Source organism: Acanthisitta chloris, unplaced genomic scaffold (genome assembly GCF_000695815.1).
Source record: "Acanthisitta chloris isolate BGI_N310 unplaced genomic scaffold, ASM69581v1 scaffold5565, whole genome shotgun sequence".
NCBI classification, from domain to species: Eukaryota; Metazoa; Chordata; class Aves; order Passeriformes; family Acanthisittidae; genus Acanthisitta; species Acanthisitta chloris.
This window is the reverse complement of record NW_008672006.1, coordinates 33479-50974: the sequence shown is the minus strand read 5'-3', so window position 1 is coordinate 50974 and position 17496 is coordinate 33479. Positions and strand designations below refer to the sequence as shown.

General features: G+C 37.4%; 1 protein-coding gene across 1 annotated transcript in view; it reads left to right on the top strand.

Moving 5' to 3' along the window:
- Positions 1-16038, top strand: part of LOC103801893 (B-cell scaffold protein with ankyrin repeats-like) — a gene marked incomplete at both ends in the record, with an annotated part of 35740 nt that extends 19702 nt beyond the window's left edge. The window contains 7 exon segments of the mRNA XM_009074329.1: positions 1218-1340; positions 1343-1365; positions 2499-2548; positions 2550-2635; positions 5188-5324; positions 15407-15408; positions 15846-16038. Of these exon segments, the coding sequence (XP_009072577.1) occupies positions 1218-1340; positions 1343-1365; positions 2499-2548; positions 2550-2635; positions 5188-5324; positions 15407-15408; positions 15846-16038 (614 nt within the window).
- Between the last annotated feature and the right edge of the window lie 1458 nt (positions 16039-17496).

Sequence of the window (17496 nt, the reverse complement as noted above, 5' to 3'; positions counted from 1 at the left end):
TGTATAGTTTGTGTACCTCAGTCACTTGGGCATTTTTGCAAAAAAACCTCAAAATGGCTGTGGTACTTGTTTGAGCAAAGCCAAATTGCTACTGCTCTGTAATTTGTCCATCGCTAATTTATTTTAATATTCAACATCCGCTTACGAGGAAAGATGTGCCTGAAGAGTTCTTTGTATCCTTCAATGTAATTGACTGTGAGTATTTCATAATTTACAGTAATACAAGATACTGTGGATGTCTCTCAGGATATTTTCTCACCAGTCAGTCAAGATTTTTTAAGTCTGAGCTGCATGGAATGATACCAATAATCTAACTATGTGACTGCAGTATACTGAGTAATCCTGTGTGATGAATAGCTGCTGCAGTCCTTAGAGATGGGTGGCAAAAGTGTTTCATACAGGGTAATAGAGTGTCTGGAAAGGAGTAGTAATGATACAGCTGAGATATAGCAGGTGTGAAGGATACATTTGCTAAAACACAGGCTTAGTCAGAGCTCTGCAGATGCAGTTCTATTTCATCATTAAAATTCTGTGATGTGGTGAAGGATTCACTATGACTCTTGGGCCTTTTCTGGTACAGCAAAAGAGAAGAGAATTTGATTGCAAGCTACCTGTATGATTTCCAAACCCAGATTATCCTTTAAGAGATATGTGTATTTTCCACCCAACATTGTGTTCCTTAGGGCAGACAAAATATGGAGTCTGTGCCAAGGAAATCTGTGTCTACTGTCAGAATACCACAGGTATCACTACCCTCATGCAAACCCTTCCTATAGACAGGTGGGGTGATGTTGTAAACATACAGCTTGTCCTTGTTTATATATAGGGAAAGCAAGAGTGATAAAAATCTCAATTTATCCCAGTGTATGAAAGTTTGTTTTTCTGAGACTATAAAATGGCTGATCTCTCTGGCCTTGTTGGTCACAATGATTTTGGTCTAAAGGCTGTGTCCTATTGATTTTAGTAAGATAAAGCATATGAGCAGAGCCTATTCATGTAAATCAAGACTGCAGAATCAGAACTTCAGAGGCAAGCTCTTTATGCAAGTGGGACACCTTATCACATTTACATGCAAAGGAATTTTGCCAGGATTTCATGTGGTGCCCTCAATGTGACTCCAAATGCCAGATGAGTAATATGTTGGAAACCACATCTTTGCTATGTTTTGTGGATTTGGGGTTATTAACAATGTTCTCATTCCACATTATTTATTTCAGATCACCAGACTAGCTCTGATGTTAACCTGTCAGATGTCAGGGGACCATCAGAAAAAACAGACCTCAGTTTTAAAACACAGGTACTTTGTGAAAGATCAGAAGATAATGAGCAGACAATGTTGATGCTCCAGGAAGAATATCATGTGAGGTAAGGTTTTTGAATGCTAATAACAGTCAATGTTCTTCTCCTCTCCCTGCTGCAATCTCATTCACACTATACCTGCTAGGTTTTTTTTCAAAATTGTAAAGGGGCCAAAATGAGGGTGCATCAAGACTACAGGTGGGATTTATTTTGCCTTTGTGTCACATCCACATTACAGTCAAAGATTTACAAATAAAGTAGTTTGGAGACAGCGGCTAAGGGATTTTAGCTCTATTAGAGTTGTTTGGCAGCTTGAGTAGAAGTCTTGCTGTCGTGTGGGCCTTATAGATTAGAGCTAGCCTGTAGTCAGGAACTTATTTAGAGATATGGAGTATCTCTTGGCAACAATCCAAGATGAATGTATGGATACCTGCATATGTGCCCATACCATGAATTACATGAGTGATTGTGTGAGCATGTACCTAGTTTGATTTTAAATTACACCAGAAATAGTTTTAGGTCTGTGTCTGCACGCATACCCAAAGGACACAAACATCCATATTTGATTTCAGTCAGAGTTGCTGTAAGAAAATATGTGACAGTGTAAACAGAGGAAGTACAATATCCAACACCACATTCCTTTATATAAGTGAGTGGCCACAGTCAGATCTGGAGGTTGCAGTGTACATGAATGTCACACATTTTGCTTGCTGTATTTTAAAGATGACTGGTGCATATTATTTCATTGTTAAGATCAGTACCTTTCTAAGGAAGGTTCAGGAGGCTGAAGAGGGGTATTGTCTCACATCACCTCCTGCTTCTGTCTTGCTTCACTGTCAGCTCACTGTAAGAGTGGCATTGAGTCTAAAGTATTTTAGGCTCTTATTAGGATGGATGTCATTCTTCTAGACTATAGAGTGGCCTTAGAAAATAGAACAATTCTCCTACATATGCATTCAAAATACTGTTTTAAAATATTGCTAAGTAAGCTGAGTTTAAAACCTTACATTCATTGTGCCATTTATGTCAGTAAAATATTAAAGGATATACTGAGATAGCATCATGTTTTGGTAGTATGACTGATTTTTTTGCGTGAAGCTGTTGGTAAGGGAAAGTTCTTTCAGTAAACTTTTGATATAATTTCACACTTTCAGTATAATTTTCTGAAGGACTAATGGGAACACATTTTCATTTTATAGAACCCTGGTGAAATATTCATTCTGTTGAAAGATAAAATAGATGATGAAACTAGAAATTGAATTCATAGCAGACAATCAATGAATTAGGACTCAGTCAGTCTCTTGGAATGAGAGGATCAAGTATGTGAAAGCCTTAGGTAAGAAGGATATTCATTACTTCTAAGTAAACAGAAAATTTTTTACTCCCTTCACTTTTTCTGATAAGTAGTTTCACTTTCCCCTATTTTGTAGGTGTTTTCTGTACATGGGTTTGGCACACAGAACCTTTATTAATAATGCAGAGAAGCAAGGCCTTGTGATTTATGAGAAACTAGGTTACATTATATTGGGTTTTTGTGGTTAAATGGCAGGTGGCAGTCTTAAAATGTCATTGATTAGTCACAGATTAACATCCTTCAAAATTACTGCCATACAATGCAAAGCTAATATTCTTTGCTTATTACTCTAATACTAAAATGTTTCACTGCATATTTAATGCAGTACATTTGGTTATACTCCTCTCCATAATTCTTATTGATGCAGGAAATAATTTTTCCTTTGTTCATGTCCATGTCATTCCTCTGTATCACTCAGCTTTGCTGGTTTCTAGCTATGTTTTTTTCCACTGTTCCATCCATAACTAGTTCTAGCAGTTTCAACTGCTTCTCAACAGTTTCTCTTAAAATACTGGGGGCTATTTAAAGGCCACACCTATGCCCACCCTCTTGATGTGAGTTAAGAATTTAAAAATTTTTCACCTATGTATCCAGTGTGTAGTTTGCTGTTGCACTGCATGCTGTGGATTCTCAAAGGAACTGATCTTTTATTCTAAAATGATTGCAATAAAACGTTAGATAGGAGGAAATACATACATGCAGCCACAATTTTCCACAGTGGTTTCTTGGAGCTACATCTGGGTAATTCTGTGACCTGATGACTTCTGGGACTCAGCACTGGGGGGGCTGCACCCTAAGTAGTGTGTCCAGTTCTGGACCCCTCAGTTCAAGAAGGGCATTGAGATGCTGTAGTGTGTCCAGAGAAGGGCAACAGAGCTGATGAAGAGCCTAGAGACTAAGTCCTATGAGGACCAGCTGAGCGAGCTGGGAGTGTTAAGCCTGAAGAAAAGGAGGCTCAGGGGAAATCTTATTACTCTCTACAGCTACCTGAAAGAAGGTTGTACCCAAGTGGGGGTTGGTTTCTTCTCCTAGGCAACTAGCAACAGGACAAGAGTACATAGCCTCAGTCTGCACCAGGGAAAGTTCAGGTTGGACATCAGAAGGAATTTATTCACAAAAGGGGTTGTTAAACATTGGAATGGGCTGCCCAGGGAGGTGGTGGAGTCACCATCCCTAGAGGTGTTCAAGAAATAGAGGGATGTGGCACTTAGTGCTATGGTCTAGTTGAAAAGGTGGTGATCAGTCAAAGGTTGGACTTGATGATCTTAGAGGTCTTTTCCAACCTAAATGATTCTGTGATTTTCATCCTGAACACTGTCCTGAGATGATGACCACATATGGCCTGAGAGTACTTTATCACTGTGATGCTGCAGAGAGTTTATTTTTAGAAATGTGACTATAAAGTACATAGCCAACAGGAAACTTTCATCTGTAATTGGAGTTCAGAGAACAAAAGCTGAAATCCTCATTCACAGGTCTTAAAGATTCTTTCAAAATTATTTTGTGAGAACATTGTTAATCAAAAGAAGTTTTCTGTATTGGATAAAATATGAACACGTGAATGAAATATGAAAAATTTGGCAGAGAACTGTAGCCCAAGTTTAATTTTGTTTCATATCTTGTTTGTCTTTAATGATTCTCTCTGTTTCAAAATCTAGAAAAGTTGTAAATTTGGAATTATCCTTTTTTAGGTCCAGCTGATCTGGTGTTACAAGAAAAATACTGTGTTTTGTTGTTTTGGTTTTTTTTTTTAAAAAAAAGCATTTGTGCAGTTTTTCTTTAAGTGATTTAACATCATGTTCCATTAGTTTACTTTCTCTGGCCCTATTACCCTTCTCCATTTTCAGGATTGCCCCTTTTATCACTCTTTTGTGGACAGAGTTAGTATTTTAAGAAAACTGTGCTAGTATGGTGCAGCAGGATGCCTGGAACAGTGAATACTAATGAGCTGGGAAACTGCTCATAAAGTAGCTTATGCTGCATGCACAAAGCAAGTCATGCTTAAGTAACAGACTACAAATACTTCTCTCCTTTGCTTTTACAAGGTAAACAACTGGAAAAGAAGTAATTATACTGCAGTTTCTGCAGTCTAGATCAAATCCAATTTTGAGAACCTTGACTGCAATTAAGAAGAATGTTTCAAAAGATGAATAGCAATTCCAGTATTTGTAAATAAAGGAACTTTTCCTTAATATGTAGGAATAAGGGAGCTGATTATAGGTCATCAGTCTACCAAAAGCAAGTTGGAAATTTTGAGCATTCTGTTTTCGTCTCCTTTCTAATGTGAAGCAATACAATAGCTTTGCTTTGTCCAGATTTACAGATATGTATTTTCTTTTATCAGCTTTGTAATGTTAGACTGAAAGACCTGAATAAAAAACTGACTATACTGAATAATCCTTGAAATGCAAATCCAGTTCAGCAGCTCTATGTTTTTTCTGTGATATTTTCCTGTTCTTTTGCTCATTTCCCGAGATCTCTGGTCTGGGACTGTAAACTGTTTCCAGCTACTTTTCTCATTTGTATTTTATAAGATTTTCCTGCTGGTCCTGTATATATAAATGTCTACTGTGGGAGAGTCATTAAGACACAGATCGAGTACTGTACTGCACTAGAGGAGATTGAGCCCATTTTAAAGAAAGTGGCTGACCCAATAGCTTTCACTTGTCAGGTGAGATGACTTTTCAATTTTTAATTAAAGCAAAATAGAATATAAATGCCTATATGAAGTAAGAGATAATACCCAATCTTTTGATTACACAGCAATTAGTAATGGTTCAGTAATAGGCTCAGGATTAAGAGGCGTGTCTCTGAGATGTCTAGTTGTATCAAGCCAGGTAAGAGAAAACAAATTTTCTCTTTTCTTGTTTTTGTTTAGAAAATTGGATAAACATCCTTTGTGCTGTATATGCCCAATGAACAACACACTGCATTACAAAGGATGAAAATAAGAACAAATATCAGCGACGTCCCTCTCCATTTAAAGCGATTTTTTCCATATGTTCTAAACCCAATAGAAGCAAGTATTCTTAAACCACATTGTATTTGGAGGGTTATTCTTCATTTGCCAGCAAACAGGATTTTTCTGGCATAGCTTGTATGGGACACAGTAGGTTGCTATTCATATAGAGTCCATTTACAGCTGCCGAATTATCATTCATGTGATTTGCTGGTTGTCATGCAGATTCTTTGCACATAATTAGAAAAAATCAGGTTTTTAGCTGGGTTTCTAATCAGCACAGCAGACTGCAGTGCTCTACAGCCAGTTCTTTGCAAGTGGCACATAAGAAATAACAAGAAAAGAAAGCATATATTAAGAAAGAATGGAATCTCAAGTATCATTTGTTGTATGGTGGGTTGCCCAGGCAGACTTGTCATGATGTCTATATTGTAATTGCAAAGCCAGAGCAAAAATAATAGTCTATGTTTCCAGTGCAGACAGTCTCATTTTCCTGTAACAAATGTGCCTTAACCACCACCTAAGGCATTCCACTCATAACAAAAGGATTAATAAAAAATGATGTATTGCATTATTAGTGTTCTGTTAAGGATGGGGGTAGATTCCTTCCAAGTACAAGTTACTTCTGTTCTAGGAAAACAAGCTGTTGCACAAGAAAAATAGTGCAACTCTAAGAACAAATATGTTGTTAAATTCTTAATGCTATTCATCATTCTTTAGCCTCTATTTTGAAGTATATCAGAGTACTTCTAACAGGTTTCATTTAAACTTTTGTGCATAAGAAGTGTGTCACAATGATTAAAAAAATTATAGTTAACATGGTAAGCTTAATACCTACAACACACATGGTATTTCTGCTGCAGAGTTATTTGTGTTATTCAGGAGTTTGACCTTTCATTTAACCAGCATGGCTAATATTTAGTAAAACCCATGCAATTCAAATCATATTCAAATGCAGAAATAATTCTGTGTAGAGCAGTTGTGCACACTGGGAGATACAGCTGTAGTGTTATGGCTAACAGGTATATTTAACAATTTCCTCACCTTTACTCATCTGGATAATAAGCAAGGGTTTAAATCAGGTGACACTGTTTATCTGCTGTTATTTTAGAGTTTTGGTAACTGAAAAGTTAATGCTGAGAAAATGTTTATAGTTGGATAAGTTCTACAGTACACACAATATCATGGCTGCTCTGTGGTAAAGTATAATAGTGGTAATTCTTGTGTAAGTGTACCTATGTGTTGGAAGACATGCCATTTTTAAAGGTACCTGCTGGGTCTCAGTGAGGTACATTAACTAGCTAGGTAGCTAAAATATTTCTACAAACTTTTTAAATAAGCTCTCGTGTAAACCTGATTTAATGTAGCTATGATCCATCTGCAATTTCCAGAACATAATTAAACTTAATCTTTCAAATATGTGCACAAAAGGAAAAACAAAAGAGACTTGATACTAATTAGAATTCCCATCAAGTAGCAGGAATAGTAGTAACTTCTATTTAACCAGGATAATTAAAACCTTTGAGACTGTCAGCTTCTTTGCAAAAGTATCTTGGGGCAACAGTTGTTTATCTATGCAAGGTAACAATCAAACACAATAGAAAACAAAATTGATATAAAATAGCAGAGCGTACAGCAGTTAGTGATCAAAGGAATATCACTTTGTAGTTCAAAGAGAAGTTCAAGATTTTCACAAGTGCTTGTGATCTGAGAAGTATCTCCTACTAAAATTCTGTGATGAGAGCAAATGGCTACAGTAGTGCATACCAAAGACACAGTGCTTCAGTAAAATGCTTTCATTGTATTGTATATTGTCTTGCCAAGCTTTCCAGCTTCTTTGAGATGCTCCACTTTGTCCCCCAAGAAAGCCAAACAGATAGAGAAAACCCAACAAATAGGCCTAGAGCTATGCATTCCTTTTATTGATGGTCAGTTCAGCTCATGTATCTTAGTGAGAGACTAACAAAGTATGGTACCACTGCACTTATAAATCTGTTTCTAGAGAGAAATTCAATATTCGCACTAGCTAAAGTTTAGATTTAACATAATCTAAGATTTTACAAATCATGGGTTTGGAAAAAATTCTTTGTGACATCTGACAGATTTTCATTTTCTGTGTTCCAAATTTGTCTGAATTTCCAAAGCATTTACCAACATCAGCAAAACATTTTAAGCAACCAAATAGATATTTAAAATGTAATAACATAAATAGAGTAAATAAAATTAAATAAGTCTCCTTGCTTAAGCTTTGAAAGAGAAAACCTGAACATTTAAAGTAAAGTAGGAAGAATTGGAATCCTAATTGAGTCATAATGCTGAATGAACTTGCTGTCAGAATACAGGAGGGTGAAGTTTGGCTAAAGGCCATGAGTTTTGTTCTCTCACTTTCGTATAATTCTGCATTAAAGAAACTCTCTTAGGGAGTTTATGTTCTTACAGTAACTCACTGTACAGATGGATTTTAAGGTTTTTATAATTAATAATTAAACTTTTAATTCATAATTCAACTTTTTCATACTTCGCTTTTTACTTTTCATCAACTTCTCATTTCAGAATTCTGCTGGATTTACATGTCATATTGATTTTTCTCTCAGGCTTTCTACAAAATGGAGTTATTGATTCAATTATTTAGTGTTGGGGTTTCCTGGTACAGATTTATTAGGTTTAAAAAAAAATAAAATTGAAACTAAGGTCAGATCCTTGTTACTGAAATTGACAAGTTCATGTTAGTTTGAGTGACTTAAAATATCTAGAGAGATTGAGGAAGTCTTTATGACAAACTTTGGTTGAATAATACTCCTATGATTCTGAGACACTTGGTATCTTAAAGGATGTTTTTATCATAGTCATCAAGCAGGATTTCACTTACAGACTATGTTGGAAAAGAAGAATGGAAATAAACTGCAGCCTTCTGTATGGAAACTTGTAAAATAGCTTTATGTCTTATGCATTGATGCTGGGTATGCACCTTTACCTGATCCCCAGAGATTCTTCCTTTGAAACTGTATGTAATATATTCTCAGCCACGTCAGCAGCTATTATTTTTAAATGTTTCCTTCTTTTCCTCTAGGTATGAAAGCTTTCTATATTATAGCGCTGGGTAAAATTGTCAGATATGCCTGAGTGATTTTTAAGCCTAGCCCATTCTCTTTGGCAGAAGTAATCTAGATATGGAATGGCATATAAAGAAGTGTCTGATATGTAAGAACTACTGAAGAACTTCCTCTTTATACAAATGCAACCTTGTTAATACTGCTAAAGGCAGTCTGAAATATGTTCATTTACTGGCTGTGTATGCTGTGTTTCAGTGGCACACATTTTCAGGGCTTGATTATCTGTTATTAAAGAATGCAGATCATCTCATTCACAAAGTAGCAAAGTATGTGCTTGGCCTTCTCCTTTTTCAAGGCTGTATTTGGAAGCCCAGGTGTGGTGTTCAGTACTTGGGGCTTCTGTGTTCACAGCTGTTCTGTTGCTCTGAAAAAGGGGTGAGGGAGGTAGTGCCTACACCTGTGGAGGTGGTACTGAGCTGGGCCAAGTTGCTGGTGATGTGCTCTGGTGCATCCAAGTAGTGTAGAGGACCAAGCTTAAAGAGCAGAGCAGAGAGCAGCTGGCTGTGCTTCAGAGAGCATGGGAAGAATTGGCTACAAACTCAGTAGCTTGATCCTGAGTGGCTGCAAGGACACAAGGGGAAAGTAGTGCTTTTTTTGTCTTTTCTGCCATGTTCTAATTATTTGGATAAAATGTGGTCTTTTTCAAACTCCTGACTGGCTCAGTGTTCCCTTGAGTATGCTTAACTTTAAATATGATTCTGTTTCTGTTGACTTTGGTGAAGCTTCAGCTGAACTTTAGGTTTGTAGTGTTGGTGAGATTTCTTGGGAAGATTTCAAGAACCTATAGATACCTACATAGGGCACATCAAAATGTCCAAACACAGTCTGTGAGTGCTCTGAAGCAGGAATAGGCAGTAGAGTAAAAGTCTCTAAACTGAATTCCTTCTTGTGGAGGTCACTTTTATGTTGGTGTTGAGCTGGGTAGTGTAGAGGGGTCCTATTGCTAGATCCATTTCACTGTTGTCTTCACATAAGTACTGGAACTGGCTGTCCTGTATGTGATATAAAAGACACTAACATAGCATTTATTTATTTTTTTAAGAACTAGTCTTGATTTTCTTTTTGTGCCTTTGTAGGGTAGCAAAACAAAGCTACTCATTATGGTTTAATTAACAAGGTATCTTGTTAAATCATTGCTTGAACCTTCAGATTTTAGATGCTAGGAATAAGAGGAAAAGAAAAATTAGGTGAAAATCTTAAAGCAAATTATACTGATAACTCTGTATAATAAATGTATTGCAGTTGACTTGGAAATCATAGAAATGGATAGGCTGCTCATTAGAAGGAAGGCCTGTTAAAGTATGAGACATTTAGCTCTAATTTAATCTGTTCCCTTTGGGATACCAGTCTAACTTCTGTTTCAACACCTTGTATAAGCTGAGCTAGCCTGATGTGGTTAAACTATGCAATTGTGCATGGCTTTAAAATATTTGCTGCAAGTTCTTGAAATTGTGTGCTCTTCTTAGTTCAAGAACTTGCTCCTTCTCAGATTATGAAGCATTATCTTATCTTATGTAAGTCTGGTTGTCTGAGCATGAAGTAAGAGCTATGCATTTTTAAGGCATTCCACCCCTAGATTTCTGGCTGAATAAAAGAAATAAGGAAGAGTTCCTGACTCAGCTCATATATAAAAGTAGAGAAGCTTTGTAGGCAGGATGACCCGGAGTGCTTGTTGAAAGTAGACTATGGAATGTTTATTTGGCTTTGATGTACAAGACACTCTGAAGTGGGTTCCATCTGAAAGTCTCCTCCAGAACTTCACAGCAGAGGCTAAGAAGGTGTTATTGAGGTTTGTTTGTTTGTTTGTTCATTTTCTTTTGAACACACAAGGCTAGATAGATATCAGAATGTGTAAGGGGTGTCCCTGGCATTTTAACTGGAGATTAAAAATGCCACTTCAAGTTTAGTTTGTCTAGAATAACTAATAACTACTACTTTTGCTCAGTTCTGTATATTCTTTGAAATGTAGCAGTTGTTCCAGTTTCACTGCTGATAAAAGTTCCAGCAATTTTCACCAATTCAGTGTGACAAACTTGCAAGTTCAAGAACAGTGTCTTCTGCCTGAAGCATGTGGGCTTTCAAATAATTATAGCCTCTTCCTACTATGTAAAATACAAAAATTCAGTTAAAGGAATTAAACACAGTATGATGGAATCTTCTCTACAGTGGAACATCTAATTTGTCTTAAGAGCTCACTGAATTTTGTGAATGGGTAATTAAGTGACCAATTACCATTTTAAAATGATAAACAACAAACAAACACAAATAGATCTTGTAGTGGGCTTTTCTTACCCAGTTATTTTGACAATGGTGCCTGTAGTCATAATTGATTTTTGCTGTAGAGCCTGGAGGTGTTAGATAACTTCTTCACCTTCTTCAGGTGACTTGGGAGGGTTTCTAACATTTAGTGCTGTCTCTTTTCAGAATGAGGGCGAAAGAGAAAGCCCAGTAGGCTGCAATCATCTCTTTTGAGGTCATCAACCTTACTATATTTCTTAAGTGTGTATTTAAGGGCAAAATTTCTGAGCCATCTCTACTGTTGGGATAGCATTTATCCACACAGCAATCATACAAGGATGGCCTGAAGTAGTTCAATAGTTCAGAGTTTTCTATCAGGAAGACTTGGAACGTTTGGCCCTTGAAGATTGCATCCTACTTTTTGTATGTGCAGGGTGTTGCCAGGTGCATGCCTGCAGAGGCTTTGCAAATCAAAGTGTCAAAATCTGTCTTAAATTAGTGGAACTCGGTATGGTCATCTGATGGTCCTCACAAGGTTTTGCTTTGTGTCACAACTTGATAACACCAGAGTTCAGTTTTGTGGGCAGAAGAAACTAAAGCTGTACATTTGAACCACTTAGGTCTTTTTTTGAGTCTTATGTAAAAGTTCTCACTACACTGCCAGTATTGCTTTTAAAGTCTTCTTACCTGACAACAGCCTTTTTTTTTGTTCTGCTTACTACAAGGAGCAATATAAAAAACATTTGTTTTACAAAATTGATTTATTGATTTTTATCATCCTCCATGTCTGGCTGAGGTATTTCATTTGTTAATGGTGTAGCCTCTTGTTACCTTCAAAGTATGTAAGCATAGCAGTACTGCTTGAATATCAAACCTAGCTAGGAAGGAGTTGAGTGGTGACCAGAAAAAAACCCAGGTCAAGCACAAAGGAGCTAAAGGGATTTTGGAATACCTCTGTTCCGTGTTACTTTAAGAATGTAGATGTAAGCCTAGAGCAGGCTTCTGAATGCCACCTACTCTTGGTGAAGAAATCATACCATCCAGTCCCTTGGTAATATAGAATTGATTGCCCTTTTAGATTTGTAACCAGTTATTTCAGGTTTCATTAGTATGAATGGGAATTGTTTTGGAGCATATTATTCATACTTTCTTAAGGCTCTTTTTACTGACAATGTTTGACCTTCTGGTGTCTGTGTCACAGTTTAGCCCCAACCAGCAGCCAAGTTCCACGAGCTGCTTGCTCACTCCTCCACCAGTGGGATAGGGCAGAGAATCAGAAGGGTAAAAGCTAGAAATCTCATGAGTGGAGATAAAGGCAGTTTAATAGGGAAACCAAAAGCCACATGCAAAAGCAAAGCAAAACAAGAAATTAATTCACTGCTTCCCATGGGCAGGAGGTGTTCAGCCATCTCCAGGAGAGCAGGGCCCATCACGTGTAATGGTTCCTTGGGAAGGCAAATGCCATCACTCCAGATGTCCCCCACTTCTTTCTTTTTCCCCCCACTTTCTACATACTGAGCATGATGTCATATGGTACGGAATATCCCTTTGGTCAGTTTAGGTCACCTGTCCCAGCTGTATCTTTTCTCATCCTCCCATGCATCCCCAACTTCCTTGCCAGTGTGGCAGTACAAGAAGCTGAAAAGGCCTTGGCTCTGTGCGAGCTCTGCTCAACAATACCAAACACATCTCCATATTATCAACACTGTGTCCTGCACAAATCCTAAACATAGCCCCATACTACCCACTGTGAAGAAAATTAGCTCTGCTCCAGCACAGTCTGCTGATAGGGTACAGACTATTGATTGGAGTACATGTAATGTACTCTTCCTTAAAATTACTGCTCAACACCTATTACATTGATGGATATCTAGAAAAGATAAACAGCAAAACCCATGAGTATTAAGAAAAGCAATTTGATAATGATTTCTGGAAGTTTTAAAAATATTAGCTTGGTCTTGGGCAGTTGTTTGGGATTTTTTTAGAGAATCCTGTGTAATGTGTAAAAGTACACTTAGCTTTGATGCTATTGTCCCAGCCTTAGAATTACTTGTATACATTTTCACTGCTCCTTAGTTTGGTATATATTTGCCTTAGTCTGTGGTGGGGGATTAGTTTTTCCCTGCAGTTAGAAAAGTACAGACAAAAGTAAGAAGTCAAATGCCTATACTCTGGGGTAAAATTTATAGTTCTTCAATTTATAGAATTAAGCACAGTTTGTGAAACTTTAGCTAAAATGTTGAACAATATGGAGTAAAGAAGTTGTGTGATACCTACTTATGTCAAAAACTTTAGCTGCTCTACAGTTTTAAGATTGCATATTGTAGCTCAAAGGATTTTAAAGCACATTGCAAATACAAAGGAATATAAGCTACAACACATACCCTTGTTGATGGAAGCTGAACCTGCCAATGTTTCTAAAACAAGTGACTTGATTTACATGAGTGCTCTGTATTTGCAATTTCTTGGTTAGATTTTTTTCTTTGCCTAATGGAATAAGTCAGGCAACACTCAAGTTTTTAAAAGTCAGTTTAGGCTTGTTAATGGCACTTTTGACTAAAATGTACCCCACTCAAATACCTTGTGTCGAAATAATATTGGAGTGCAATATTGGTGAAATATACTTTGCCAGTACTTAGCTATGCCTGTTCCAAGAACTGCTCTTGTTCCTTGAATCCTTATATCTAATATCATATCTAATATCTAATAATGGGATGAGGTTTTACCCTCTCTCATATTACCACTTTGCAGGAGCAAAAAGGGGTAAGCGGGGGAGGGACACAATTTCACCACTGCTGAGACAAATTTTAATACGTAGAAGAATTTAAAAAAGAGAAAGTTTGTTAAAGACTGGCAGCTAAGAGATTTCCAAAAGGAGCCATAACTACTATGACTTTCTTTCAACACACTATGGGCTGAAAGTATGCTGGCTAGCCTGTAGCACACTTGATGGCTGGGATATAAAAGAAAACTCAAGAAAGCTGGAAGAAACTGTGTAGGTTCCTAAACTATAGTCCTAGTTTGGAGATACATGAAAAGAGACAGTCTGGAGTTGAAGGATTCATGAAGTTATAGCAAAAATGGGTAGATTGAACACAAAGAAATTACCAGGACTAACTGGCATTCAGTAAGTGCTCTGAGGAAATTTTAAAGTAAAATAGCTGGATTTTTAACGGTCCAATTTTTCAGTTTTGTAGTAATAGAAGGTGTGACTATGATGGCAAAACCCAGTTTCTCTGGGGACATTAAGAACTAGAAGCAGGTTAATGTGTTATCTCTACCAAGCAAATTAATAGAAATTTTAATAAATTAAATTTTCTGTAATGTGAAGTCTGGCTTTATAGATTTCTTGCAGTTTTTTCTAAGAGTCAGCAAACCTGATTAAGTCAGTAATTGATTGGGCATGGATGAATAACTGGCCAAAACCAGGAGGCAGACAACTGTGAAAAAGCCTTTTTTTGCTGCTGGTACAAAGTATTCAGTGCAGTAAGTAGGAAGGCCAATGTGGGGAGGAAAATTGAGAGATTTGGTAATTAGGCAGTAAAATGTCAGATTATATTCACTGTAGGTAAAAACAAAGTGATGCAAGTGGAAAAAACAGTCCTATGTTGTCATACAAAACGAGAGGGTTTGAGCAGGCTATTAGCACTGAGGAATAAGACCACGAAGTTCCATGATAACATCAACTTGTTGCTAGGCAGCAGATCAAAAAGCTAATGAAATACTAGGAATTATTAGAAAAGGAATAGAGAACAAAACAGGACATAATTATGGCAATGGATAAATTACATAGCTCAACCACGAGTCGAGTATCATGTGCAACTCTTCTCCTGTCATCTCAAAATAGTTACATTAAAGCTGGAAAAAGTTCAAGAGAGCAGTGGGGGTGATGGAGTTAGTTCTCTGTAAGCCCCAGTTAACTAGACTGGAGCTCCTCAAGAAAGAAATTCTGGGAATGTGTAAATCACTAGAAGTTCAGAGAGGGCAGACAGAGATGGGGAATAAGATGAATTAGGGACTATCAATTGAACCTGGTAGGAGCCAGGTTCAAGACAAGCTAGAGGGAGCTCCCTTCACACAATGGGGAGTAAAGACACTCAGGGTGCACCAAGTTGATGGTACCTGGGGCAGGCTGGATGCACTGCATGCTGATATATAGACACATTGGTACAGAACAAAATGCAAGTGTTTAGAAAGCAGAGAATGAAGGCAGAGGGAAGTATTGTTTATGCTTGAACTCTTTGTTGGTTGTTGTAAGTAACTTGTGGCCACTCATATAGTTCAAATACCAGGACTATGCTGAAATGATAAACTGACTGTCCAAGTCCTCCAATGTAAAAAATAGACAGTGATAGAAATTATTCTCATGTTATTTCACCTAAATCCTTAAAACTGTTAGCCAATATATTAATCTTTAAATTCTTTGATTTTTTTTCATTTCAGAGGTAAAGAAATTTTTGCAAGTCTCTGGTAGTCATGTGTTTTTTCAGAAATGGTTTTAATATCAAAACATAGCACTGTAAACCTGTAAAAATGTCCCATTGAAATATCTCAAATCAAAAATATCCCACCTAAGCAAATGCATGTCTTGGCTGTAGAATTATTTTTCCTTTGCAAAAAAGCTCATTTCTCAATAGGACTGAAGTGCTTTAAAATTTCTCTGTCAGGGAAAAAAGATTCCTCAGTTACACTAAAGGTGCCTTTATTGACATATGCGTATGAATTGTAAAAGTGTTAATTGGAAATATTGTTCTTTGGATGCCAGTTCTGTATTGACAGTTTGATGTCTGTGATTCCATAGCACAGATATTCAAAGGACTTTTTTAAATGAAGATGTTCTATGAAAGCAAAGCTGTTCTTTATGAAAACTTTGTGCAGATAGTTATTTGGAAGAATTTCCTACCCTCCTTCACTGTGCAGCCATATTTGGATTAAAGAACCTTGCAACGTTTCTACTCTATTGTCCTGAGGCCACACAGGCTTGCAAAATAACCAGTAAATATGGAGATGATCCAGAAAGTATTGTGGAGAAGCATGGGCACGAGGAACTAAGAAAATTAATCAAAGAATTGTCAGTAAGTCCATATGCTTTTTCATATGTCATCTACAATTAGGGGACTATGATATTGTATTACTGAGATCCCATAGTATCACCTCTTGTAAAGACTAGTATGTTCTAGTCCTTCTGTATGAAAATATTACAGAATCACAGAATATTCAGTTGGAAGGGACCCATCAAGATTGAGTCCAGCTCTTGGCCCTGCACAGAACATCCCCAGGAATCACACCATGTGCCTGAGAGCATTGTCCAAGCATTTCTTGAACTCTGTCAGGCTTTGGGCTGTGACCACTTCCCTGGGGAGCTGTTCCAGTGCCCAACCATCCTTTGAGTGAAGAACCTTTTTCTAATATCCAACCTAAACCTACCCTGATACAACTTCAGGCCATTCCCTTGGGTCCTGTCACTGGTTGTCCAAGAGAAGAGAAGAGATCAGTGCCTGCCCCTCCAGTTCTTCTGAAGAAGTTGTATACAGTGATGAGGTGTCTCCTCAGTCTCCTTTTCTCCAGATGGACAGATTGTGTGACCACAGCTGCTCCTCATATGGCTTTCCCTCAAGGCCCTTCACCATCTTTGTTGCCTCCCTTTGGACATTATTATTATACTCCTGTCTCAGTATATGATCACACTTCTGTCTCAGACAGAGGGGACAAAATGGTGTGCAGCCACGTTCTTTGTGCACCAGACACAGAGACCAGAGTTTTTGTGCTGCTTGAATTTTAGGCATGTAATCCAAAGGAGAACAGTGAGTCAGAAGTACTTCATGTGTCCTAGCTAGATTGGTGCTTTCACTGCCCAAACCATTGTTACATTTTAAGTAGTCTAGACCAACTGTCTAGAGTAGGAGATAAAGACTTCTTTGCAAGTTACTTTCAAAGTGTCTATGAACTCTCTTAGCATTGTTGCTCTTCAGCATTCAAAAAAGAGTTGTTGCCCAGCCTTGACTGTCAATGCCACTGTGAAGGAAGGCTACATTTTGTCCTCCTTTGTTAGATGATATAAATCTTTCTTCAGCTGGGTATGCAGGAGGGATGTTGGGCAGCAGGTGCCTTTCCACATGAAAGACGATAATAAAATAAAGGTCTGTCATAGTTCTACACTTCCAATTATTTTCAATAAAACCTAACAATTGCAGTATAAAAAGCAATATACTATACTAACATTTGAGAGCTTTGACCTATTTTACCCCTTTTTGTGCTAATTATAATATGTGCAGATATGGTAATTCTTGCCCCAGAGGTTTTAAAGGCCGGAGAACAGATTAGGTAACTCATATATTGAAAGACAGATAGAATGTGAACGTTGGCATAAATGAGCCTATGTTGTGAAGACCTTGAACAGCTTTGTTCATGGTGTGGTTTTGTGGTTTGTGGGTTCTTTTGGTGTCAGACTCCATGTTCACAGACAAATGGTAAGAACAGATATGTAAGAGGAGAAAACACAAGGAGCGAGAAAGCCAGAAGTTCCACTTTTC